The 27,956-nt window shown below is 50.5% G+C and overlaps 1 protein-coding gene across 8 annotated transcripts; it reads left to right on the forward strand.

Annotated features, from left to right (window-relative positions):
- Positions 1-1,787: 1,787 nt before the first annotated feature.
- On the forward strand, positions 1,788-27,945 carry LOC310815649 (ankyrin repeat and KH domain-containing protein 1-like). Of its 8 annotated transcripts, none has more exons than XM_083685513.1 (39): positions 1,788-2,206; positions 6,199-6,352; positions 9,648-9,804; positions 10,075-10,237; positions 10,472-10,619; positions 10,732-10,965; positions 11,348-11,442; positions 11,690-11,845; positions 12,145-12,226; positions 13,045-13,236; positions 13,441-13,550; positions 13,985-14,072; positions 14,215-14,342; positions 14,555-14,698; positions 14,860-14,962; positions 15,262-15,521; positions 15,831-16,136; positions 16,268-16,679; positions 16,871-16,992; positions 17,333-17,444; positions 17,702-17,847; positions 18,056-18,198; positions 18,431-18,644; positions 18,880-19,055; positions 19,269-19,431; positions 19,680-19,775; positions 19,981-20,097; positions 20,675-20,846; positions 21,129-21,328; positions 21,717-22,075; positions 22,379-22,534; positions 22,788-22,937; positions 23,114-24,656; positions 24,794-24,983; positions 25,174-25,299; positions 25,535-25,771; positions 26,727-26,911; positions 27,138-27,299; positions 27,656-27,945. In XM_083685513.1, the coding sequence occupies exons 1-39, from the start codon at positions 1,931-1,933 to the stop codon at positions 27,713-27,715; spliced, it is 8,037 nt and encodes a 2,678-aa protein (XP_083541639.1). In that variant the 5' UTR covers positions 1,788-1,930; the 3' UTR covers positions 27,716-27,945. The 8 variants fall into 8 exon arrangements, with proteins under 8 accessions (XP_083541639.1, XP_083541643.1, XP_083541638.1 ...); XM_083685517.1 differs by having other exon boundaries at positions 11,348-11,440; positions 11,682-11,845; positions 27,138-27,343; XM_083685512.1 differs by having other exon boundaries at positions 11,348-11,440; positions 11,682-11,845.
- The last annotated feature ends 11 nt before the right edge of the window (positions 27,946-27,956 follow it).

A 27,956-nucleotide genomic window follows, 5' to 3' on the forward strand; every position in this document is an offset into this window, starting at 1 on the left:
CCAAAATCTGCTGCACTCATTTGTCATATATGTACGTGTAATCACGCCACCTCATAGAAGGACTACATTAGAAGACTGAGCTCACAGTCCCCACCGAAGCCCGCAAACACAACCTCTCCATGTACAGTGATGCCATCAATGCTGACAAGACTGTTTCTCTAACATCATCAACAACTCCAACAGAAACCCTCAAACTATTTTGTATCTGTCAGCGAACCTATGATGACACTGTGGGACCAGTTCCACAGAACATTACAATTCATTCCTCGAAAAAGATTTCCAACAGCATTACTGTAGCTCCACTATTGTCAAAGTGGGGTACGTGGATCAGTTTAGAGGGTATGCGAAATAAATCTGTGACTTACCTTCCCAAACAATCCTGTTGAATAGCCGACTGCAGTCTCAGTACCAAAAATAAATGCATGCACCCTATCCAACAGAATAATATTATCACAATGTCTAATATGTAAGGGATAATGTTCATAGAATATCAATTAGGCTACAAAATAACCAACAGGGGGTACATGACTGTTAAAAGTTTGAGAACCACTGCTGTAGCTCATTGCCAACCCAATATTGCCCAATTTCCCGTCCTCCTATCATTGGCCTTCTGTCATTGTTAACCATTGGTCAGCTGCATCTGAAAACTGTCTCTCTGCATTCACCCTCTTATCTCTGAAATCGCTACTTCGCAAACATCTTCAGCCTATCCTTTGCTCATGGGATAGTCCCCGGCCTATAAAACAGCTGCAGCAACCTCAATCGTAAAGAGGCCCAGCCTTGATGCTGCCACCCTGAACAACTACCGCCCCATCACCCTGGAATGCATTGTTTCCTCCGAACTACAAACCTTCATGATCCTTCAATCTGTCCACAACTCTGAGTCCATACCTCTGTCCATACCATTAAACTCTTTAGTAGGCTCTTTCCCCCTCCTTTTCCACCTAATTTGCCTATTTGTCATTTCTTGTTCTGGTTTTTGCCAAAAAATCTTTGGATCACAGAAAAGCGCTATACAAATTGAATGTATTATTACTATAAGGCCATAAGTGTGAAGATAATGTGTTTTGAATACAGTATTATACTTGTTTTGAGTGTCAGATATTTCTTTACTTTAGAATAGTCTATGTCATTATTTAATAGGGTTCATTTTCTGTTACTCTGTAAATTTGGAGCTGGAGATAGAAGTTTCCCACAGGTCTAGAAGATTATCCTTATCCCAATCCTCTCCTTGGTACAGGCCTACCCCATTACCTTTATTTATGAAAATAACTTTCTTATTCAACAGTACATTAATCATTATTTATTCATGTAATGATGAAGTATTATTCAACATTACATTAATAATTAATTGTATTTTTTTTATTTTTTAGAATTTCTTTTATTTAACTCTCACAACTCAGAAAGGGCCATTTTATGTCTCCATTCCTAGGCTGTTCAGTTCACATTGACGTACATGACAGTTCAAATGACCACATTTTTACCATGTTGCCATTCTAATGACAGTGACAGTAAATGCATGTTATATGTCAGGAATAACCAATATACTTGAAAATACCACACCAGTAAGATACCAGTTCGGTCTTGACTGTCTGTCTGAGAGCCTCGTGATATTGGTAAACCTAACATTACGTCGCGATCTTTCATTTGACAAGCACCCATATGAACCAATCCATAGCAGACATTTTTTGAGCCAAGCCAATGGTGTTCTCAGTATCGTCTTTACAGGCGGGGTTTCTGAGGAACAGTGCGTAGTGAGTTAGGTTGTTAGAAAGTTAATGGCTAGGGGAAAGAGATCCTCCTCAACCCTCGCTTCGGGAGAGTTTCAGGATCCCCTGAAGTAAAACACCCTGATATTCTACAAGAGACAGTACAGAAGGGCGTTTAAGTCATCAATAAGTTCGCTAATATACGAATTGTGAAGATAAGTATGCAGGATGCAGTAGCCGGGACAGCAATGTTGACCGACGGCTTCGAGGACGAGATTGACTCGGTGACTCCTCGCTCCCCAGCGGTAGGGATGGGGGTAGGAGCAACACCAGGAGTCGGACTTGGGGGCATAGGGATTGGTGTAGGCGGAAAGAAAGTACGCTTGTTCGGCGAGCCTGGTGGGCCTCCTACAGACAGACTGGATTTCAAACTAGCAGCAGCTGCAGTCCTTTCTTCGGGTCCAGGATCCGGCAGCGACGAAGACGAGGTCTCAGAGGTAGCTACGCTAGCAAGCCAGCTAACATTCCTCTCCCTGTCTAGCTAGCTGTTGGCAGCCACCCCCTCCCAGGCCGATGAAATTATGTAAAAAACAACCTTCAATCCACTCTAAACGTGTCTCCAGCATAATGAATTTCAGATGGGTTGTCAGACGTAAGGAACATTTAGCGAGACACCGACAATTTGTCAAGATAACCCGATAAAATGTTTTATTTATGCGGCGTAGGCTGTGACCACGGCCTAGTTCAGGTGGAAGCGATGGCATCGTCAGAGCTAGCTTAGCTAGTCTCGCAGCATACACACATTCACAACTTCGCAGCTCCTGAACCGTGGAAGAAAGACGTATTTGCAGTCCAGTCAAACACAGACTGACATGTTTCTCATGCTGGTTAGCTAGCAAGCTACATTTTCATCGTGATGGTGCAATTACGTCACCTTTTTAAATTATGTAAATGAAACCCGACTGTCCTTCAACTTCGACACACGTTTTTTGATAATCCTAGTTTATGAGTTGAGTGGGTGACCGTCAGTGTCATAACAACGAACGTGCACTGGTTTTCAACTTCATGAAGCACAGTTAAATGGGCCACCCATGTGAACTTGTTTTGCATTGTCACAATTGATAGCAGCCCCCTTGCTGAGAAGTGGCCAACTTTCCATGTGGCGTGCGGCACATAGGGCAGGTGTGCTGATGATGACATCAGTCAGCGTCAAGTCCTGTCATCTGCATTGACAACACAAAGAAACGGGTTCTACCAAAATCGAACCAAGTTGTGCCCCCGACAGTGACACGGTTTGCCCTCCGTTCACCATCAAGTAACGTCCTCTTCTAGGATGTTAGGTGACTTGTACTGACACCTGCCTAAACAGTCTGAGATGGACACCCGTCAGACTTTGGGCCTGCTCCCACACACATGACACCCTCAGAGCATTGCTTGGCATGTTTTGTGTCTGTTGTATGGCTATGCCTTTTCACCCTTACTATTTATGTGATGAGGTTTTCATAACATATCATATGACAGTGTCTACACCATTAAAAACATGCTTTGTCGTGAGACATGTTTGAACTGGTGCTCTATTATGGTGCAACGAATTGAACTTGTTAGGCACATTTCTCCATCCATTTTAATGCGAAAAGTTCAATTCACAAATCGATGACAGATTCATCTGCCTTGTTATAACGGTGTTGATACATGTGCACCTGCAGAAGCCACATTCACATGTCATGGTTTGATTGATGCCTGGTAGATTGGCACTGCTTCAAACTACCTGTTGAGGCACCTGAGTTTTCAGTATGGCACTGCTAAAACAGTGGTCACAAACAAGCTGGTTGATGGGTTGAGTAGGGGTACATCCTGTTCAGGTGACTATTATTGCAGGGCCACTAATTTAAGCAGGCAGTTGTCATGTCACTGTGTTACCAGATGTCATATGCTCAGCAGAATAAGATGCAGTCATCTGTGTTATTTATGTGAACATTATTTATAGGAATTAGATTGAGGCTGATTGCATTTGTATGACATGTCTCATGTTTGCTGGCCTACTGAAAGAGCACGGAAATTCTTCCCTGAAAGGACTTGTTGTGAGAGATTACCCCAGTGGAGAGCTCACTGCTCTGGGCAGTAGCTAAAATCTGAGCTCCGGGATTAAGCAGATGCCTTTCTAGGCCCTTCCAGCTCTCCGGATGCAAACAGTCTGGGAACTGTAGTTCATTAATGGGGAGTGCTGATGTCCATTGTTGTTTATAAAAGCCCTCTTAGAACTACATCCCCCATGGGTCATTGTGTTCTGCATTCCAACCATATAGCTACATTCCTCCACATTGCCAAGTGCCGTCTCCCAGTAGTATTGCTTACTGGTCCCCGTCTCAGTGAAAGGCCTACAGCTTAGAGCAGAAATTTGATTCAGAGGTTGAGTCATCTCTCTTTAGTTGGGCTGGATAGCAGTCATTACAAAATCTGATCAGATAAGATCACTTGACACATGCTATAGGCTACTATATTTGTACAGTAAGTTGGCCCTGTACAGGTTTAGGAACTCTAATTGCTAAAGTAACATATATTCACATGCTGTTACACAGCACAATAGTAATTGTTTTATAACTGCCTTGTAATGGATCTGAGCGGTTTGTGATCACACAATTACTATTATTACATTATCAGTTATTACGTTCTTTTCAGTTTCAGTTTCACAGTAATTAGGACTATGCTCAAATATTGTCCTCATGAATTAGGTATCTGAATTGCCAAATGTGCTAAGCAGGGTACGAGTAGAATTGGGACGCCTCAGTAGTTGTGTTGTTTAGGACACACAAGCCCCTCTCTGGACCTGACCTTGGGCTGTAGTCCCCAGTGCAGAGCTGCACCAGAGGGCCTGGGCTGTATGTGCTGAATGTGCTGCGTGCTGTTTTCCTCTGCTCATCTGTGTTATAGGGTCATATGTGGACACCAGGGCCCAATACCTCTCCCCTGGTGTGCTCCACTGCCTTATACACTCCCATAGGAGTCTGGACTGATGGATGGGATTTTTAATCAAGCCGTGTATAGTACCTCTCAGTGGTTGCTTGGCTACTGTCCAAAAGACCTTCTGGTGGCTTGTGTTCATGTGGCTGTTATGTCATATGTCACGAATGTGTTTCATATGAATGCAGAACACTTGTTTCTGTAGTGACGCCACATGTAGCCTTTGGGCAATATCAGAGACTCATGCTTGTGTTGAAAAAACATGCAACGCTCAATATCAGTGAACCTTTCACACTTCGGGGTACGAAAGAGTCACTCTAGGTTGTCGATGACTAGGCTTGTCTTTTGTGTCAAACTCGTAGTAACTTACTATACTACTAAGCATTTCAACAAGCAACAGAATCAGACAGGAAAAACCAGCCCTTTACGATTCCCATCCAAATTAGGGAGGGCTTGACTTACAATGGGAGGATATGCAGACTAGTGCCTGCATACGCTTTGAAGTATGAGGATCCATAGAGCCCATTCATCTATTCTGGCTGAGTGAGCATTGGTCTGACTTCCTCCATTTATCTCCAAAATGTACATTATTTAAAGTAGGCCTATTAATTACAATAAACACCCCGATACGGATGCATATCCTTCACAGTTAATACTCTGAGATCTTCAGTGCCCCATCTATTCTGAGCTACACCCTGTCAAATGTATCATATACGAGATCAGGGGATACAAGATCAGGAGAAGTACCGAGGCAGAGACATGGCTAAAACCTCACTTCAAAAACAATAAAGATGTCTGGAAATTGTTGTGTAACAAATATGGAACCACACCCTCCTCCATTTGTCTCGCGTAGATGAATCGGTGCCTGTCCAAGTAGGATAAAGTTGCCTGCAGACACTGATCTAATGTCAGTTTGGCGTTTTCCTGCTGCGGTTATGGATCTAATTAGAGGAGGCTAGGCTGGTCCCGGTGACTAAGAGACATTTCTCCAGGCGCCAGAGCTTTTGTCAGAAGTATTACCTAGCCCATGGCTAGCTGTTCTCACTGGCCAATGCTGTTAACACGTTGCCGAATTGTCACCTGACGTTCCTTAGATTCACCACACTTGATTTGAACTCATCCGTGCAACAGTTCTGTGTGGGCACACGTCTGTTCGGAGGTGGAGGGATCGTGTTAAACAGGAGAACTAGACTATGTCTAGTCTTTAGTAGTTGATGCTCAGGTCAAGTCAATCTGCAAGACTCGTGGATGCCTTTTTTATATAGACAGAAAGCCAGACAGAACCGTTTTCAGATTTTGGAGGTGGCTGTAGACGATGTTTAAAAATGATGATCAACAGCTAAAAAGTGTTCATTATTTCCACTCTGCCTGCCTGTCTGTGAAAATGTACTTGTTAAGAAAGCCGAGGGCTATCTGGTCGTGAGAGACGTTTTTATGAAGCCTCTACGCTTACCCTCTCTCTCTCTCTCTCTCTCTCTCTCTCTCTCTCTCTCTCTCTCTCTGTCTCTGTCTCTCTCACCTATCTCAGGTGGAGTCGTTCATACTGGACCAGGAAGATTTAGAGAACCCCATCATGAAGACAGCATCAGAGCTCCTGCTGTCCAGCGCCACAGATGGAGTGGACCTCAGAACCGTCGATCCAGAGACACAGGCCCGTCTAGAAGCACTGCTGGAGGCTGCAGGTACGACGCAGAACCCATTTCATCTGACCTAACCCGGTCCCAAACTTGCCTACATGACCCTAACCATAACCAATACCCTACCTAACCCACCCCACTTGGACTAGTCCGATCCATTCAAGCTCCCTACCAAGACTCATTATTTGACCCAATTCAATCTGACATCATCCATTTTACCTTTAACACCTGCCCCCCCGCCCCACCTGATCCCTACCTGACCTCCCTCACCCACCCCGCCCCACCTGACCCCCCCCCCCCCCCCCCCCTTGCCCCACCTGATCCCTCCCTTGCTCCACCTGACCCTGCCCCCACCCCTGCCCCACCTGATCCCACCTGAGGCATAGGCTCCTCTGGTTGTAAGAGTGAAACTGGATTAGTCATGTCGGCTTGCCTGTGTGTCCTGAACTGCTCTGGCTGTGAATACCGGCAGACAGATTAACACCGTGCCTGGGCCTCCACCGCATGCATAAAGAGGTGTTGGGAAAACTCGAGCCCAATCCCAGACCAACCCCCTTTCACCCAGTGGGCAGATTAAGATTTAGATTCAGAAAGCATTATTTTCCCACTCTAGGGCACTTGGCAAGGGAGAGCTATTACCATATTGTCTATACCTATCTAATACTACGATCTAGGCCCACACAAGTCTGATCAAGGGACAAGGGATTAGAGATTAGTTTGGGTTTTGGCTCTTGATTGTAGATAGACAGGCTTGTATCTAGGCCTACACGTTGGAGTGACACAGCTGGAAAGACATGTTCGTGTTTGTTGTGTAAATAGGCCTACGCGGTGTTGTCTTTGCATGTTACAGAGTGTTGAGGGCCAGTGTTCTGTGTTGTAGTGTAGGAGCAGGTGCTTATGGGCAAACACTTTTTTTTTTTCATCTGCACAGTGTCTGTGGCACGGTGCAGAGTGATTTTACTAGGCCTATTATGTTTCTGTGTGTAGGTATTACTGTATGAAAATCCATTTAGGCTTGGTCAGATGTTGTGACACAGACCATTTGATGTACCATCCAGAGTAATAGTATTAAATTGAGAGGTTGCCGCTTTCAACACATTAAAAGAAAAGGCAACTTTTCAAAAGCTTCCAAACTCATAAATAAACCATCATCCAAGGATTCCTTGGAAGTAATTGCACTTGTGGTGGTTGGTGAATTTGTCAATGTAAACCCGAAAGCCCTTGATCAGAGTTAAAGAGCAGAATTTGACTAGAACTTTGAGTAAAATGCCTCTTTAACTAGCCTATTCAGCAAGAGCACGGGTAGTGTTATTGTTTTCACCTGTGTGTGTGTGTGTGTAGTCAGTCAGTCAGTCATTCAGGCAGGCAGGCAGGCCAGTGTTTAGTATCTGTGGGTCAGAAGAGGTTCCCCTCTCTCCTCTCTCCTCTCTCTCTCTCTCTCTCTCTCTCTCTCTTGAGATAAACACACTGCATTAATGATCAACCGCACAGACCTCTGCTTCTTCTGCCGGAGGGAACGTTGTGAAATCCCTCTCTGACAGCCAGGCTAAGTTTAGACTGACTCACTCTGTCCTAGTGGTGAAAGCACAGGGCCGCTGAAGACTGGGGCTCAGTTCCCTACTCCAGTAGTGTAGAGGCAAACATGGGGGGGGAAAGTTGGCTTCTCTCTCTCATTACCTAGTACCTACCCACCCCCTTGCTTCTGTCTTTCGCACGCACACACACACACATACACATACACATACACACACACACACACACACACACACACTTGCTTGGATGCTCTCTATGGCTAGGGAACGGTTCTTGCCCCTTCTTGTGAAAGAGGTCCTTCAATGTAGGTCAGCAGAACAAGTAGTCTGTTTTTTTCTTCCTGCTTCCTCCTCTTCCCTCACTCCCTTTTCTTTGGCTTTCTCTTCTCTCTCTCTTTCTCTTTTTCTCCCTCTCTCTCTTTCTCTCTCTCTCTCCCCCTCTCCCTGTCCCTCTCACACACACACACACACACACGTTCTCTGGTATGGCATTCTTGCATTTCCCCCAGCTGTGCCTCCCTGTTCTGTCCACCACTTTCTCCTCTCTCTGTACACACACACACACACACACACACGTTTGTCCACCATTCCCCTCATCTATAATTCACACAGAGGGGGGGGTCGGGATGGGTGCTATGCTGCAGTCATTAACAGGCCCGTTCCTCCACTGGTCAGTGTCAGTGACACTCACATTTTATAACCACCACCTAACACATTCACCTGCTGCCCTCTCATCACCTGGCCACTGCCCTCACCCTGCCTCCCACCTGACCCCCGGCCCAGCAGAGAACACTGTACAACCAACACCAGACACCCTTCACCCTCACCCCCAAAACAGTTTGACGCAGGTGAAATGGAACTCCAGCCTGTAGCACATGCTGTACATATGAATGTCACTTAGATGTACACTCACCGAGCACTTTATTAGTATACTAATACTGGGTAGGGCCTCCCTTTGCTCTCAAAACAGCCTCAATTCTTCATGGCATTGATTCCACAAGATGTTGGAAACATTCCTTTGAGATTCTGGTCCATGATGACATGATTGCATCACGCAATTCATGCAGATTTTTCAGGTGCACTTTCAAGCTGTGACTCTCCTGTTCTACCACATCCCAAAGGTGTTCTATTGGATTCAGATCCGGTGACTGGGAAGGCCACTGAAGAACACTGAACTCATTGTCATGTTCATGAAACCAGTTTGAGCTGACTTTTGCTTTGTGACATGGTGCATTATCATGCTGGAAGTAGCCATTAGAAGATGGGTAAATTGTGGCCATGAAGGGATGCACATGGTCAGCAACAATACTCAAATAGGCTGTGGCATTCAAGCGATGATTGATTGGTATTAACAGGCCCAAAGTGTGCCAAGAAAACATTCCCCACACCATTACACCACCTCCACCATGAGAAGGTGTACAGGTGTTCCTAATAAAGTGCTCAGTGAGTGTAGATGACCAGGTTAAATGACTGTGTGTTTTTGTATGCTCTGCTCATTGACCTGGACCCTAAAAAAAAAAAAGATATGACAGTTAGGAGTGAAGTTAATAATGTCCACTGTCATATCTCAAGAACCGTTCCCTTGATTTGCTCCATATTAACACATGCTTGTTTGTGTGTGTGTGTGTGTGTGTGTTTGTTTGTTTGTTTGTGTGTGTGTGCGCGGATGCCACTACTAACCATTGGATTGGATTGGCTATGCTGGACTTGCCTCTGCGCCGTTCGTCCGTCTGGCTGGCTGGGTGTGATCTGTGCCCCTGCCGGTTGCTGTGCCCTTTGCCCTGTGCCCTGTGGTGCCCGCCTGGCAGGCATTGGTAAACTGTCCACTGCCGATGGTAAAGCGTTCGCAGATCCGGAGGTGCTTCGGCGGCTGACTTCATCCGTGAGCTGCGCCCTGGACGAAGCCGCTGCTGCTCTGACGCGCATGAGAGCAGAAAACACGCTCAACGCCGGCCAGGCCGACAAGTATGTATCTCACCCAATCTATCAAATCTATGTATCCATCAGTCAGGTCTGCTTCACCGGAAATCAATATCCTTCTTTTATCAGTCCGGTCAGGATGCCAGGAATCAATACCGTTACAGTGTGTGTTTACCCGATTTTTTTTCCTGACTGTTGAGGCGCGTGTGTGTGTGCGCGCTTGTGTGTGCGTGTGCGTGTGCGTGTGCGTGTGTGTGTGTGTGTGTGTCTGCGCGTGTGTGTGTACTCCTGTCACAGTGGCAGTAATTGTAGCAGTCTGGTTATTTTCAGCCGTAGTCTGGCCGAGGCGTGTTCAGACGGAGACGTGAACGCGGTGAGGAAGCTGCTGGACGAGGGCCGCAGCGTCAACGAACACACGGAGGAGGGGGAGAGTCTGCTCTGCCTCGCCTGCTCCGCCGGATACTATGAACTCGCACAGGTGTGTGGGGGGGGGGGTTGTGGGTGTGTGGGGGGGGGTTGTTTGGTGGTGTGGGGGGGGGGTAACCGATCTAGGATCAGATTACCCTACCACTACCCCACCCCATACTGGGGGGATGGAGAAATGTCTGACCTTGTAGAATAAGTGGGGCGATCAGGGACAACTTCACGCTACTCCTAGCGGCTTATTGGTGTGTCCTCTAACCCCTTGACCCCCTGTTGTGATTGGCTGCAGGTCCTGCTGGCCATGCATGCCAACGTGGAGGACCGGGGCATCAAGGGTGACATCACGCCCCTGATGGCAGCTGCCAGCGGAGGATACGTGGACATTGTCAAACTGCTGCTGGTACATGGGGCAGACGTCAACGCACAGTCCTCCACGGGTAAAAACACACACACACACACACACACACACACACACACACACACACACACACACACAGAAAGTTGCAACTGTATGTTGTATCTTGCCTTTCTGTCTCTCTCCACCGCCAGGCAACACAGCTCTGACGTACGCGTGCGCGGGGGGGTTCGTAGACGTGGTGAAGGTTCTCCTGAAGGAGGGGGCGAACATCGAGGACCACAACGAGAACGGACACACCCCTCTGATGGAGGCGGCCAGCGCGGGCCACGTGGAGGTGGCCCGGGTCCTGCTGGAGTACGGGGCGGGCATCAACACACACTCCAACGAGTTCAAGGAGAGCGCCCTCACACTCGCCTGCTACAAAGGTCAGAGCCCGTACCCTGCTGTTTCCTCTGGGTGGTCAGTCCAGGCGGAGGGCAATTACTGGAAGTAACAGTGCTCCTCTCTCTTAACAGTTGAAAATGAGAAAGTAACATGGCTTTAAAGGTTATTATTATTATTATTATTATTGTTAAAGGTCAACTCCAGGTAGGGGGTCAGGACATCAAGATTTACTGTTGCTGTCCCTCTGTCCTTTCTACTGAGCCCCAAGTCCCTTGGCATCTCCTGTAGATCTGAAAGGATTGATATGGACTCCTCTTGTCTCTCACACCCTTACACAATCCCTTACCCCCTATCTCTCTATCTCTATCTCTCTCTCTCTCTCTCTCTCTCTTTCTCTTTCTCTCTCTCTCTCTCTCTCTGCAGGTCATCTTGACATGGTGCGGTTCCTACTGGAGGCTGGTGCGGACCAGGAGCATAAGACCGATGAGATGCACACGGCACTGATGGAGGCCTGCATGGTGAGCATCAGATCCAAAGCCTCTCTCTCTCTCTCCCCCATCTCAACCTCCCTCTCTTTATCCTCTCCTTTTTACCCTCCTGTCTCTCCTCTTGCTCACCTTTTCTCTTCCTATCCTATATCTCATCTGTGTGTGTCTGTCTGTGTGTGTGTGTGTGTGTGTGTCTGTGTGTGTGTGAGATATCCCCTGTGTCATACACTCAGGTGCTTATCTCTCCCCCTGTGTGTCTCTCTCTCCGCTGTCCCAGGACGGGCACGTGGAAGTGGCGCGGCTGCTGTTGGACAGCGGGGCGCAGGTCAACATGCCAGCTGACTCGTTCGAGTCGCCCCTCACCCTGGCGGCCTGCGGAGGGCACGTGGAGCTGGCAGCGCTGCTCATAGAGCGAGGGGCCAACCTGGAGGAGGTCAATACCCGGACACACACACACACACACACACACACACACGAATGCACACCCACATATACAGACACTCACACACATATACATACACAAAATGCACACCCACATACACACACACGAATGCACACCCACATATACAGACACTCACACACATATACATACACAAAATGCACACCCACATACACACACACGAATGCACACCCACATATACAGACACTCACACACATATACATACATACACACACACACACACTTGCACACACACACACACTTTCTCTCACACTCTGTTGTTGTGTGTGCAGGTGAATGATGAGGGCTACACGCCCCTGATGGAGGCAGCCAGAGAGGGCCACGAGGAGATGGTGGCGCTGCTGCTGGCTCAAGGTAAGCAGCTGTCCGCTCCCTGGACACTGTCAGTTTATATAACCCCTCCAGACAGACCTAGTCATCCAAACTAACCCCTCCAAACAGACCTAGTCATCCAAACTAACCCCTCCAGACAGACCTAGTAATCCAAACTAACCCCTCCAGACAGACCTAGTCATCCAAACTAACCCCTCCAGACAGACCTAGTCATCCAAACTAACCCCTCCAGACAGACCCAGTAATCCAAACTAACCCCTCCAGACAGACCTAGTAATCCAAACTAACCCCTCCAGACAGACCTAGTCATCCAAACTAACCCCTCCAGACAGACCTAGTAATCCAAACTAACCCCTCCAGACAGACCTAGTAATCCAAACTAACCCCTCCAAACAGACCTAGTAATCCAAACTAACCCCTCCAGACAGACAGACCTAGTAATCCAAACTAACCCCTCCAGACAGACCTAGTCATCCAAACTAACCCCTCCAGACAGACCTAGTCATCCAAACTAACCCCTCCAGACAGACCTAGTAATCCAAACTAACCCCTCCAAACAGACCTAGTAATCCAAACTAACCCCTCCAAACAGACAGACCTAGTAATCCAAACTAACCCCTCCAAACAGACAGACCTAGTAATCCAAACTAACCCCTCCAAACAGACAGACCTAGTAATCCAAACTAACCCCTCCAAACAGACAGACCTAGTAATCCAAACTAACATCTCCAAACAGACCTAGTCATCCTACTACACCCCAATACGGCCATGGGCGCTCACCATGGAACATTGTGATTGTAATTTCCCCCCCCCCCCCCCCCCCCCTCTTTCCTGGCCAGGTGCTAACATCAACGCCCAGACGGAGGAGACCCAGGAGACGGCCCTGACGCTGGCCTGCTGCGGGGGCTTCCTGGAGGTGGCCGACTTCCTCATCAAGGCCGGGGCCGACATCGAGCTGGGCTGCTCCACGCCGCTGATGGAGGCCGCGCAGGAGGGACACCTGGAGCTGGTCAAATACCTGCTGGCCTCAGGTGAGGAGGGACTAGGAGGCGCTGGGGGGCCACAGATGGGGGGGGGGGGGGGGTAGGCCATCCTAGCGTGGACTGGAGTAGCCACTTGGGGGACTGTGACCAATAGATGGGCTTGCTTGAAGATGGGGGCGCATTTTTGACCTGGAACAGCTCTCGGGATTGGTGCATTTCTCTGGGTCTGACCTCTAACCTCCTGTCTCCTAGGGGCGAACGTTCATGCTACCACGGCGACGGGAGACACGGCGCTGACGTACGCGTGCGAGAACGGGCACACGGACGTGGCGGACGTGCTGCTGCAGGCCGGAGCCAACCTGGTACACACACACACACACATACATACATACATACATACATACACACACACCACATATATACATTCATGCATACATACATACATACATGCATACATACACACACATACATACATACATACATACACACACACCTTTTTTTTTGCGTTTTTTTTCCCCCTTTCTCAGTTTTCTCTCTATCTAGGTCTCTTTATTATACCTTTCATCTGTCTTTCCCTCTCTTTTGGCTTTGATCTCTGTTTTTTTACTCTTTGTTTTTACTCTTTGTCTTGAATAAAACTTCAATAAAATCCTTTCATCATTGTTTTAAAAGGTGCATGGTTTGGGTATGGTTAGTCCTCTGCTGGGCTCCCCCATCCCTACAGATGTGCCTGCTGTGTGTGATTGCCTCCCCCACCCCTCTACCCCCACCCATGTTGTCTCTCCTCTATCCCCAGGAGCATGAGTCTGAAGGGGGGAGGACTCCTCTGATGAAGGCTGCCAGAGCGGGACACCTCTGTACCGTGCAGTTCCTCATCAGCAAAGGTGGGGAACAAAACACAGCTGGGTTTATTCAATCCAGAAAATGACCTTGAATTGAGCGATTCTATGCTTTTAACAATGGAACATCTTCCTCATCTGGCAATCTGTGTGTGTTCCTAACCCTCTCCTCTCCTCTCCTCTCCAGGTGCTAATGTGAACAGAGCCACAGCTAATAATGACCACACGGTGGTCTCCCTGGCCTGCGCTGGAGGTCACCTCGCTGTGGTGGAGCTGCTACTGGCCCACGGGGCCGACCCCACACACAGACTCAAGGTGAGACTGACACACACATATATACACACACACATATATTCACACACACACACACACACACACACACACACCTTGCAAGCAGAGTCTCCTAATGCAAGTCAAAACCTCAGTTTATTCAGAATCATTACCGCTGCTGCATCATAAACAGTGGTAACAGAGTAAGACTGCTGTAGGTGACCTCCTCCTGACATGCTGCGTTTTCCCTCCACCAGGACGGCTCTACCATGCTGATAGAAGCTGCTAAGGGTGGCCACACTAATGTGGTGTCCTACCTGCTGGACTACCCCAACAACATCCTGTCTGTCCCCGCCCCCGACCTGTCCCAGCTCACCCCCCCCTCGCAAGACGCCTCTCAGGTGAGACTCCACACCTGGCTACACTGATGTTCTGAGGGCATAGTTAAGTCCCTCTTAAGAAATTCTTGTTTTTAAGTCCGTTCAATTGGAATAGATGGCGTTTCACTTGGTCTCTACGCTGTTCTAAGGGTGGAACTGACCTCTCCTCCCTACTTTCACAGGTTCCTCGTGTCCCATTCCAGGCCCTGGCCATGGTGGTGCCCCCCCAGGAGCCAGACAGAGCCCCCTCCAACATCGCCATCCCCCCGCCTGTCTCCAGCAAAGGTGAGAGCACATCACAGCGACTATTTTCTTCTAGGCAAATGGATGTGCTTCTGGGCAAGTCTTTGACACATACATTAATTTACTCTATTCTCTATTCTGGTAGCAAACAGACACAGTTATGTATCATCTAGAGTAGTGCTGCTTATGCTTCTCTGGTTTCTGTGGATTTTTTTCTTATGATGACTGATAGATAGATGGTGGTTCACTTACTTGAGACAAATGTACGCTTTGGATGAAAGCGTCTGCTAAATGTAAAAAAAATAAATGTAAATGTAATCGCCCTCTCCCCTGTGATCCAGGTTCATCCAAACAGAGGCAGGCGGCCCTCCAACCCAACGGCTCACTCCCGGGGGGGCGCCCCGAGGCAGAGGCCCTGCCTCCCTTCCACCTGTGCCAGCCTCTGGAGTGCATCGTGGAGGAGACGGAGGGCAAGCTGAACGAGCTGGGCCAGAGGATCAGCGCCATTGAGAAGGCCCAGCTGCAGTCCCTGGAGCTGATCCAGGGGGAGCCGCTCACCAAAGACAAGATCGAGGAGCTGAAGAAGAGCCGGGAGGAGCAGGTGATTGATTGGTCGATCGGAACGGTTCCACGGGAATAGTGGAAACTGCACATGCAGTCATGTCTCTGGGAGGGAGGCTATGTCACATTCATTGGAGCATAGACACGCCACAAGTAACCAATTTCCTCTTTGGCTCTTATGGTTGGCCATAAGACCCAGGCAGGTCTAGTAGACACACACTAAGACACACACTATTGTAATGATTAATGATATACAAAATGCAATTAAAAGGAGGATCTCCTCATCGAAATAAAGATGTAATAAGATGAAATCCCTTCTTTAGCACTGACTTTGCCCCTGGCTTCTCAGGTGCAGAAGAAGAAGAAGATCCTCAAGGAGTTACAGAAGGTCGAGCGTCAGCTGCAGCTCAAGACGCAGCAGCAGTTCACCAAAGAGTACATGGAGGCCAAGGGGCTGAAGGAGGAGCAGGAGGCAGGGCAGAGCCAGGGGCCCGGCCCGGGGCCCGGGGGGCCGTGCGCCACGCTGGGGGTCCTGACCGCCACGGCAGGGGCCCAGACGCACCCCGGCTCTGACACAGACGAGGAGGGCAACAGAGAGGGCGAGGAGGAGGAGGAGGAGGAGGAGGAGCCTGGGGAGGAAGAGGACGATGAAGAGGTTAGGGGATTTTACTGCTTGTGAGGTTTATGTTGAGTAATGTCCTCTCATTGTTTATGAACCGTAAAAGAGAAGTGAGACTTTTTAAACACATATAAACTAAAGTTGGATTTGATTTTTTATCTGTGTAGGACGACAACGATGACGAGGAGGATGATGAGGATGACGAGGCGTCAGACGAGGAGGTGGAAGGAGAGGAGGAAGACTACCCCAAGCTGCCTCAGGTGGACACCATCCTCTACCGGGACGGGCAGCAGCCTCCACAGCAGCCCCCTCTCCCCCCCTCGCCCCAGTCCCAGCCCCAGCCCCCCCCTCCGCCCCTCCAGACTGCCTTCGTACCCATCCAGCCTCTGCCAGACTACAACCCAGCAGACTACCCCGGCAGTACCAGTCCTGAGCTGCAGAGGGTGCTGGTGGGCCAGCAGATGCTGGGGCAGCAGCAGGGCTTAGGGCCCGGGATGCTGGCCCAACAGGCCCAAGAAGGACTCATGGTGGCCACGCCCGCTCAGACGCTCACCGACACGCTCGATGACATCATGTTAGGTGTGTGTGTGTGTGTGAGTGTGTGAGTGTGTGAGTAAGAGACACATCATCTGTGAGGTGCTGTCCACCAGGTGTCTTTCTGGGGAAGGAAGGCAGTTATGTCATAGACACTTACTCTTCTAACTTCTCTCTCTCCCTCTCTCTCCTATCATCTCTCTCTCTCTCTCTCTCTCTCTCTCTCTCTGTCACAGCTGTGAGCAGCAGAGTGCCCATGCTGAACACTACAACCTCGCCACCCTCACAGTCCCCCACCAACCTCTCCTCCCCCTCCTCCGTACTGCCCCTCTACCCCTCTGTGGACATCGACGCACACGTAAGCACCGTGATTGTACAGACGCACATGCACATGCGTAAGCACCGTGATTGCTTGTATAGACACGCACGCACGCACACACACACACACACACACACACAAGCAAGCACCGTGATTGCTTGTACACTGGCACAAAGACACACACACACACACACACACACACACACACACACACACACAAGCACCGTGATTGCTTGTACACTGGCACAAAGACAGACAAACACACACACACACACACACGTAAGCACTGTGATTGCTTGTACACTGGCACAAAGACACAAACACACACACACACACACACAGCTGTTCTGATCAAAGTGTTCTGTTCCCCTCCATGCAGACGGAGAGTAACCATGACACTGCCCTGACGCTGGCCTGTGCTGGAGGACACGAGGAGCTGGTGTCTGTCCTCATCGCACGAGGGGCCAATATAGAGCACCGGGACAAGAAGGGTAAGACACACACAACGTTAGTAAAAGCTTCAAGCACAGGAGGGCTTACATTTGAAATGTCTTCCTGAAATGGCACCTCTCCTTAATCCTCACTGATGTGAAAGAACTGAAAGCTAATTCCTGGCAGATGCTTGCCTGTTTCCAGAGCATTACAGGAAGAGAGACTAGGAGAAAAATAATTTAGTTGACTATTGAGATGTTAGATGTCTGTTCTGATTTCACCCCCCCCCCCCCCTCTGTCCTGCTGCTCTCCCCAGGTTTCACCCCTCTGATCCTGGCTGCCACAGCTGGCCACGTCGGGGTGGTGGAGGTCCTCTTGGACAAAGGGGGCGACATCGAGGCCCAGTCAGAGAGAACCAAAGACACGCCCCTCTCACTGGCCTGCTCGGGGGGCCGACAAGAGGTACAGTACATTGATAGGATTTATTTGAATACCTACCAAGTTGTCTTGAGATCTGTGAACGTGAAAGAGGGCTCCGGAGGGACAGACTGGAATGAACTGCAGCCCTACGAGGACCTCGACACCAGGCCACACAGGGTGCCAGATATCGTCAACAGCGTTTCCGTGTGTGGTTGTGATGTAACCATGTCTCCTCTCTCCTATTGGTCAGGTGGTCGAGCTGCTGCTGCTTCGGGGAGCCAATAAGGAGCACCGTAACGTGTCCGACTACACCCCCCTCAGCCTGGCCGCCTCGGGGGGCTACGTCAACATCATCAAGATCCTCCTCAACGCTGGTGCAGAGATCAACTCCAGGTAGGGGGGGTCAGGACCTCAAGATGTTCTGTTGCTATCCCTCTGTCCTTTCTACTAAACCCCATCTCCTGTCGATCTGAAAGGATTGATATGGACTCCTCTTGTCTCTCACACCCTTACACAATCACACAAATGGTTGACTACAGATAGAATATGATGGCCCATGGATAACTTCAACCGTGCTCTGTCTCTGTGTCTCTCTGTCTCTGTCTCTCCCCCCCCCCCCCTCCAGGACTGGTAGTAAGCTGGGTATCTCTCCTCTGATGCTGGCGGCGATGAACGGTCACGTCCCCGCGGTGAAGCTGCTGCTGGACATGGGTTCAGACATCAACGCTCAGATCGAGACCAACCGCAACACGGCCCTGACTCTGGCCTGCTTCCAGGGCCGGGCCGAGGTGGTCAGCCTACTGTTGGACCGCAAGGCCAACGTAGAGCACCGCGCCAAGGTGAGGCCCTAACACCGGACGAGGATGGAACCGTTGGGGGGAGAGAGTTGGTTTTAGTCAGAGAATCTCTGTATGTAAAAGGAAAGGCTAACCTAGAGCACCAAGTCAAGGGGAAGGTTTCGATGTACTGGCATTGATAATGTATAGACATTTTCTTAACCTGTTCTTCCCCCTCCCACCCTCTTCCCCCCCTCCCTCCCTCCCTCCCTCCCACCCCTCCCTCCCTCTTCCCTAGACTGGTCTGACTCCTCTCATGGAGGCAGCATCGGGGGGCTACGCTGAGGTAGGCCGGGTGCTGCTGGACAAGGGGGCAGACGTCAACGCCCCCCCTGTCCCCTCGTCTAGAGACACGGCCTTAACCATCGCTGCTGACAAGGGCCACTACAAGTTCTGTGAGCTCCTTATCAACCGGTGAGTTCCCTCCCTCTGTCTGTGTTTTGGGGCCAAGCTTCACCTCACCTGTGACCCACATCCCCCCTATATTTGACTTTACATCGTCCCTCCTCTTCCTTCCTCTCTCTGCCAGCATCCATTCTCTCACTCTTCTCTCTTTTTTTAAAATCTGTGACTCACCTCTCTCCTCCCTTCCTTCCTCTCGTCCCTTCCTTCCTCCCGTCCCGACAGAGGTGCTCACATCGACGTGCGCAACAAGAAGGGGAACACGCCCCTGTGGCTGGCGGCCAACGGTGGCCATTTTGACGTGGTTCAGCTGCTGGTGCAGGCCGGCGCTGACGTGGACGCGGCCGACAACCGCAAGATCACCCCCCTCATGGCTGCCTTCCGCAAGGTAACCGACAGTGTACTCCTTCATCCGGTGCGCCATCCCTGTGTTGTGAAATGGTTGGTCTCCTCTCCACCGTTACCACTGGAGGGGTTTTCCACCGTATTGCTTTGGCCTGTCATATCCTGCCAGACCACTGGTCACGGAGGAGAGGGAATGAGGACGGGAAGCCGCTGTTGGCCAGTTTGTTTCTCGTGCTCGAGATCGGTACCAGGCCTGGTGCTCACGGCTTGTGTGTCTGAATCTGTGTGCAGGGCCATGTGAAGGTGGTACAGTACCTGGTGAAAGAAGTCAACCAGTTCCCCTCGGACATCGAGTGCATGAGATACATCGCCACCATCACTGATAAGGTAAGGGGGGGGGGCTGGGGTCACATCAGTATAAATGAAGTGACCATGTATTCTGTTTAGGTCCCAAGCATACATTGTGATGAGTTTGTGATGGTTGACTACAGATAGACTATGATGGCCCATGGATAACCTCCATTGTGCTCTCTTTCTCTCTCGCTCTCTCTCTCTCTCTCTTCCCCCCCTCCTCCCTCCCTCTTGGTTTCAGGAGTTGTTGAAGAAGTGTCACCAGTGCATGGAGACCATCGTCAAAGCCAAAGACCAACAGGCGGCTGAGGCCAACAAGAACGCCAGCATCCTCCTGAAGGAGCTGGACTTGGAGAAGGTAGAGGACCTGTCCATTACTGAAGTCATATCAGTCAGGAAGGCAGATGTCCTTCGTAGATGGTGTGGTGGGGCTTCAGGGGTGAACAGGCTTTTGTTCCAACTGCCAGTCCAGCGCTTGCATGTCTGATTCAACGGTGGGGGAAGTCAGTGGAGAAGGAGGGCATTAAAAACAACTTGCCACATGCTGTATTAAACCAGTTGCCTTGACAGATATAATTTTTTTTTATGCTCTTTCCTTTTTATTTGTTTTATGTAAAGCACTTTGAATTGCCACTGTGTATGAAATGTGCTATATAAATAAACCTGCCTTGGCTTGCCTTGATGGAAGGAGGAGAAGATATGGCATCTCTTTTTTTTTTTTTTTTTAATATCTATATATTTTAGGGCATTTCTGCTTTTATTGGGATAGAGATAGTAGAGATTGACAGGAAGGATGGGTGAGAGAGAGGAGGGATGACATGCAGGATATGTCGTTGGCTGGAATCGAACCAGGGACCTTGCGCCTTAGTGTGCTACGCCACTGAACGCCCGATATGGCGTCTTTTAACATTGATTTGTGACGTGTGCCCATTCAGTCCAGGGAAGAGAGCAAGAAGCAGGCCCTGGCCGTCAAGCGAGAGAAGCGCAAGGAGAAACGCAAGAAGAAGAAGGAGGAGCAGAAGAGGAAGCAGGAGGAAGAGGAGGAGCAGAAGACTAAGGAGGAGTACTGCGAGATGCAGGATGATAAGGAGGACTCTGACGACGACGGTAAATAGATATTAAACGGCACTCGGCCTCTTCTGAACAGGTGTAGGAATTTTCAACACTACTGCAGTATGTCGAGTGTGAGAAATAGATGGAGAACACCTTGTGAGATGCCTACTGATCTGTATGGGCTCTATTCTGTCTCATTCACACTCATGTATGCATCGAGTGTGGTTCACTTTGGAGAAAATGTATGAAAAATAGATGGAACACCTTGTGAGATGCCTACTGATCTGTATGGGCTCTATTCTGTCTCATTCACGCTCTCTTGTCTGCTCCCCATAGAAGAAGAGGTCCCCATCGAGCCCCCCAGCGCGACCACCACCACCACCATCGGCATCCCCGCCACCTCCGCCACCTTTACCTGCGCCTTCGGTAAGAAGCGTGCCGGTGTGGCCACCACCCCCAGCGCCAGCCGCAAGAGCAAGAAGAACAAGACCAAGGAGTCCTCGCCCAGCGAACCTATCACACTGCAAGACCCTGAGGTACACCCTCCCTCCTTCACATCCCTCCTTCACATCCCTCCCCCCTCCTTCACATCACTCCTTCACATCCCACCCTCTCTCCTTCACATCTCTCCCTCCCTCCTTGACATCTCTCCCTCCCTCCTTGACATCCCTCCCTCCCTCCCTCCTTCACATCCCTCCCTCCTTCACGTCACTCTCCCTCCCTCACTCCTTCACATCCCTCCCTCCCTCCTTCACATCCCTCCCTCCTTCACGTCACTCTCCCTCCCTCACTCCTTCACATCCCTCCCTCCCTCCTTCACATCACTGCAATGAATGAAGCATCTCATTACTTGTATTTAATGCAAACATGCAAATGTAAATTTGTTCGGCACAATTCATTTGTAACAATCTGTCTGTCCACTAGGTGGCACTAGCGCAGCATAAGGCAGACAAGAACAAGATCCACAGGGAGCCAAGGGGTGGGGGCGGGGGGGCGACAGGGGGCAACAGCGACTCGGACCCCCTGGACAGCACCGACTGTGCCAGCGAGAGCAGCAGCAGCGGGGGCAAGAGTCAGGAGCTCAACTATCTCCCTGATCTCCCCTCCTCCGCCTCGTCCTCCTCCTCTTCCTCATCCTCCTCCTCCTCCTCCGCCCCCTCCTCGGGGGTGGTGCACCCCCACGCCCTCCTGCCCGGCCCAGAGAAGAGACACTGCCCCCAGTTGCACAGCGAGGGCAGGGTGGATAACAAGGTCACCGTCTCCATCTCCAAACCTACGCAAAGGTGGGTGTGCCTAGCCGCAAGGGGACCAGTTAATTGGACTCGTTGTGGCTAAAGCATGAAGCAGGTCTTCAATTAAAACACCTAATTTATTGTAGCGAACGGCGGGGTAGAGCAGGGGGGGGGATAAAACTCACGGCCTTCTGCTTGGCAACTGGCCGCGCTAGCTACTGCCCCCAAGGTCCTTGGTGGAGATGCTAACGGACCTCATGCAGGGTCCTTGCATTATGTATAGACCGAATATTGTGCTGAAATCATGATGACTGAAGTTGTAAGTAATTGTGGAACGTTATCCTCCTCCTCCAGAGCTCCAGACTCCATGAGTGACTTGACCCCCAGCTCCCTGCCCTCCCCGTTCAAGACCATGTCTCTGCCGGTCACCTCCCCCAACAGCAAGCTGAGCCTCACCAGCCCCAAGAGGGGGCAGAAGAGAGAGGAAGGCTGGAAGGAGGTGGTCAGAAGGTGGGTGTGGAAATTACACACAAAGACACACACAATGAATTTACCTCAGGAAAAGCAGGGATACTGTTTCCTATCTGTATCTTGTCTGACTAAAATGGTTTCCTGTGATTTTTTTTTTTTTTTTGATTTTTTTTTTATGTTGAGTCAATCGCATACTTTTCTTATTCCTCTAAATCTCTGTCATTTGCCCTATGGTGCTTTATAACCCTGTTCTCCATGTATTATTAATCTACTCCCCCCACCCGTCTCCCAGATCTAAGAAGCTGTCAGTCCCGGCCTCGGTGGTGTCTCGTATCATGGGCCGGGGAGGCTGCAACATCACAGCCATCCAGGACGTGACGGGGGCTCATATCGACGTGGACAAACAAAAGGACAAGAATGGAGAGAGGATGATCACCATCAGGTAGGAGGGCGCCCTCTGCTGGAGACTAACTGCTACTACCGTTCTTCAGTCTCCTGCTTAACTCTACCCCTGTAGTTCAACCTCTTATCAGTGTTTACTAGGACCTCTCAGTGATGCAGGTAACGTGTGTCAAGTCACCTGACCCCCCCCCCCCGTGGTGTGGTGGTTTATTCCAGAGGCGGTACGGAGTCGACGCGGCATGCAGTCCAGCTCATCAACGCTCTGATCCAGGACCCCGCCAAAGAGCTGGAGGACCTGATCCCCAGAAACCACATCAGAGCCCCGGGCTCCAAAATCACCTCGGCCCCCTTCCCCAGCGCCACGGGGCCCACGACCGGCTCCTCCGCCGGGCCCAAGGCCCTCAGCTCCCTGGTCACCTCCTCGGGGGTCTCCTTTCAGTCGTCTTCATCCTCGTCTCCATCCTCCTCCCAGATGGGGGGTAAGATGGGGAAGGGGCTCTCGTCAGGGGTGAGACAGCCCTTCCCGGTGTCTCTCCCCCTGGCCTATGCCCATCCCCAGCTGGCCCTACTGGCTGCCCAGACCATGCACCAGATCCGTCACCCCCGGCTGCCCATGGCTCAGTTTGGCGGGACCTTCTCCCCCGCGGCGAGCACCTGGGGTCCGTTCCCGGTGCGGCCTGTGAGTCCCGGTAGCGCAAATAGCTCCCCGAAACACAACGGAGGCAGCAACAGCAGCGGAGGCCAAGCCCGGTCCAATTCTTCGACCCACAGCGAGCACAGCAACGCTGCAAGCTCGGCGGGCCCTCCCCCCAGCCCCGGTGCCCCTCACGCCCATACGTCTAACGTGAAAGCTGCCTCTCCTCACACCCCCAACCCTACGCCCTCTAACCCCCAGGTCAGCGTCCCCACCCCTTCCTCTGTCAGGAAACAGCTGTTCGCCTCTGACCCAAAGCCCAACTCCGTTGCTATGACTACCACTGCTACTGTTAGCAGCAGCAGCAGTAGCAGTAGTAGCAGCAGTAGTAGTAGTCACGCAGCCCGAGTCTCGGGGTCTCCCGCCCACCAACTGCCGGGCTTGATGACGGCTATAACAACCTCTAACCCTCACCAACCTCCGGTCACCCCTGTTGCACAGCCTCCCATCCAGCCCCCCAAGTCAGAGCCCAGCTCCCTGGCCCACCCGGGCAAGGAGAAGGCCTCTCTGTCTCTGGAGAACCAGCCCACGTCTGTCGGCGAGACCGTCAGCTCGGTGGGTTTCACAGCCCCCACCATGGCGCAACCCCCCAAGCCTGAGTCCAGACAGCAGTTACCCCCCCCTCCCTCTTCCACCTCGACAGAGCCCCCGCCACCACTCCTCCCCCCCCAACACAGCTCCCACCACTCTCACGGCCCTGTCCCCTCGCACACGGTCACGCACCCCAACAACACCGTACCTCACTTTTCTGCGCCCGCGCCCCGTGTCTCACACCGCATGCAGCCCCCTGGGCCCTACTACCCCCACCCTGAGCAGCAGCAACAACAACAACAGCAGCAACAGTCTGTGTTTGTGCCCCTCAACACACAACACGAGCCCCCCAAACAGCCCCAGAGCCACCAGGCCCCCGGCCCCCACCAGGTCCCCTCCAACCTGGGCCTGATGAACGGAGGCTCCCAGATGCAGCATGTCCACGGAGGAGGCAAGCCCCAACAGATGCCCCCCAACTTCGGCCCTGCCGCCCTCTTCAACCATTTCAGCAGTATGTTCGACAACAGCAACCAGGTGGGTGGGCCTATTAACCTCTTGAGTACTAGCATTTATACTGCTACTCTATTACCATCAAATAGAGTACATTCGGTAAACCAGTATTTTTCCTGGTTTTCGTTGTCGTTCTGATCACTTCTGTGTTTCCCTGCCAGGTGGGTAACAACCAGGTGTGGGGTGCGTGCCACCTGCCCGCCCGCTCCCCTCCAGAGCAGTCCTACTCTGCCCCGCCGGCTTACATGGGCATGAGCCAGATGGAGAGCATGATGTCCCAGCCTCCTCCAGACAGCTCCAAGGCTCCTGGGTACCGTTCGGCCTCCCAGAGGATGGTCAACAGCCCGATCGGTAAGACAGGAGAGTCTTTGGGTGGATGTATTAGTAAAAGTCCTATCTTATCATTCAAAAATAAAAATAATAAAATAAGAGCCCCTTTTTCTGTGTATAGTGTGTGTGTGTGTGTGTGTGTGTGTGTGTCTTCGCCATACCTCTGATGTACTGATGGTGAGTCTCTCCCCCCCCCCCCCCCTCCCTGCAGCGCTGACCAGCTACGCCACCAGTATCTCAGGCAGCCCGGTGTACCTACACGGCCCCCCAGCCGTGGGCACACCCTCCTTCAGCAGACAGCACTTCTCCCCACACCCCTGGAGCGCATCCTCGTCAGGTACTACGCACGCACGCCCACACACACACACACACACACACACACACACACACACACACACACACACACACACACACACACCCATAGAAACAAAGAGAGATTTGTCATGAATTACCTTAAAGTGCTCTTGACTGTTGATACCAGTTATGTTCCTCTGTCCTCACTGAATGCAAAAGCTAGCTGTCTACGTCGAGTGATGAATCCCTGTCCTTAACCAATACCTGCCTCTCCCCAGGTGAGTCCCCGGTGCCCCCTCCCTCCACTGTGTCGTCCTCGTCCTCGGCTCCGCCTCCCCAGACCAAGCCAGGCAGCTCCAGCCAGCAGGACCGGAAGGTTCCTCCCCCGATCGGCACGGAGCGGCTGGCCAGGATCAGACAGACAGGCTCGGTTAACCCTCCCCTCCTCACTACCAGCTACACAGCACCTGTCGGACAGGGAGGCATCTGGTCCTTCGGCGTGGGCAGCGCTTCTGGTGAGAGAAAAATGATTATGGGGGGTGGGTCTCTGTGTAGTGTTAAAGCATTGGCAGGGCTGTGATCAGGCAACAATGTGACAGAATAAAAGCAGTTTAAAATGAGGGTGCTGGGGGGCGTTCAGTGGCGTAGCACACTAAGGCGCATACCATATCATCGCAAGGTCCCTGGTTCGATTCCGGCCATCGACATATCCTGCATGTCATCCCTCCTCTCTCTCTCCCATCCTTCCTGTCAATCTCTACTATCTCTATCCCAATAAAGCAGAAATGCCCTAAAAACATACAGTACCAGTCAAAGGTTTGGACACACCTTGCCAAGAGTGTGCAAAGCTGTCATCAAAGCAAAAGGTGTGTCATTTGTCCAATGATCATACTGTATCATTTGGCCATGGATTCTATGAAGAGCCCTCTCTCTAAGAAAACGCCCACACAGAATCACAAGGTTGCCATTCCTTGATTACCGTAATTTCAATGTTTGCAGTAAACATGTTGTCCCCCATAGCCAATCAGTTTGATTTCTGAATTTCAGTTGTTTACGAGAGCACCCCCCCCCCCGTGCCAATCAGTGTAATTTTGTAAATGCCGCATCTCTATGGCAAGGCGTATCATTCACCCAAGTTTTCGTAAAAATTGTCTCACATACAGTACCAGTCAAAAGTGTGCAAAGCTGTCATCAAAGCAAAAGATGTATTCAATATTAATCTACAATGAATAGAAAATAATTAAAAAATAAAGAAAAACCATTGAATGAGAAGGTGTGTCCAAACTTTTGACTGGTACTGTAGTTTTTTTTTTTTTTTTTTTTTTTTTTTTTTTAAATTAGGGTGGTGGGGGGGCGGGGTCTAAGGGTGCTGTTGCTGTCCATGGTAAATAGGTGTGATGTGAGTATTTTTATGAGTAAGGTCATCCTACTGTGATTTCTCATCTCATATTTTTGACTTGTCCAACACAGAGGCCATGTCTGGTTGGTCCCAGCCCCTGATGAGCAGTCACATGATGCACCCTCAGCTGCAGGCGGAGCAGACGGCCTTCTCCCAGCACCAGCCCATGGAGCAGGACGACACGGGCATCGCCAACCCTGCCAACAACTACCACCAGCCCCAGCACATGCCCAACAGCTACATGGACTTCCCCAAGGTAACACACTCACTCACTCACGCAGAGTACAGTACCACCTGGGTTCAGTTTGACTATTTGCCATTCAAAACTATTTAATTCTAAAATAAATGTTACTCGCTTTACTTTCAATGACCACCTGATTGTCTCTGTCAGTGATAAAACACAGGACTTGTAACAGAACCAATCAAAATCATTTTTGCACGATACCATACCTGATCAACCTTTGTCTCGTACCTATTCCCAGGGGATGCCCTTGTCGATGTATGGGGGGACCATGCTGCCCCCCCACCCCTCCATGGCAGAGGGGCCAGGGGGTCCCATGTACAACGGCCTGCACACTGCCGACCCTGCGTGGAGCCCCATCATCAAGGTGGTCCCAAACGCAGACAACTCTGACCCACAGCAGGTACGGGCCCCTACACGCCACGCTAGATGAGTCACAGGCCAAAGGTAGAGCTGTGTTTCTAAAACTGTGCTATGCTAAGGGGTACTGTCAAATCCTACAGGTTACATCTTTACCTTAGACAATCTGTCATGGTGAATATTGTATGTAGCTGTTTTTTATACAAATAAGCTTATTTTATATACTGTAAGACACCAATTTCCTGTACAATAAGATTTCTACCTCCGTAAAAGCCAAGGAATTAGTCATTACTGAGAACACTCTTCTCAGTAAAAGCCAAGGAATGTTGTTTGATCCTGTTGATTTGTTTTTTTGTTCTCTTTGCTAATGGAAGCCCCCTTCTCCCTCCCCCCCACCAGGTGTGGCCTGGTACCTGGGCCCCTCACGTGGGCAACGTGCACATGAACCACGTCAACTAGACGGCGTCGACAGCAATCAAACACACACGGCTCGTCCCACAGCGCAAACCTGAGTTTCCAACTGACGTGGAAAACCGACGAGATTCAAAAAAAAAAAGAAAAGAAAAAAAATAAGAAAATTGCAACTTGTTAACTTAGTAGACCAGAGAGTGCTGAGCAGAGGTTGAAGAATTGGAGATTATCTTGACACCATTCTTTGATGTGCCTATCTCAAAACAAAAAAAAAAGAAACATGAAAATT

The sequence above is a fragment of the Argentina silus genome, assembly GCF_951799395.1.
Source record: "Argentina silus genome assembly, chromosome: 15".
Lineage (NCBI taxonomy): Eukaryota > Metazoa > Chordata > Actinopteri > Argentiniformes > Argentinidae > Argentina > Argentina silus.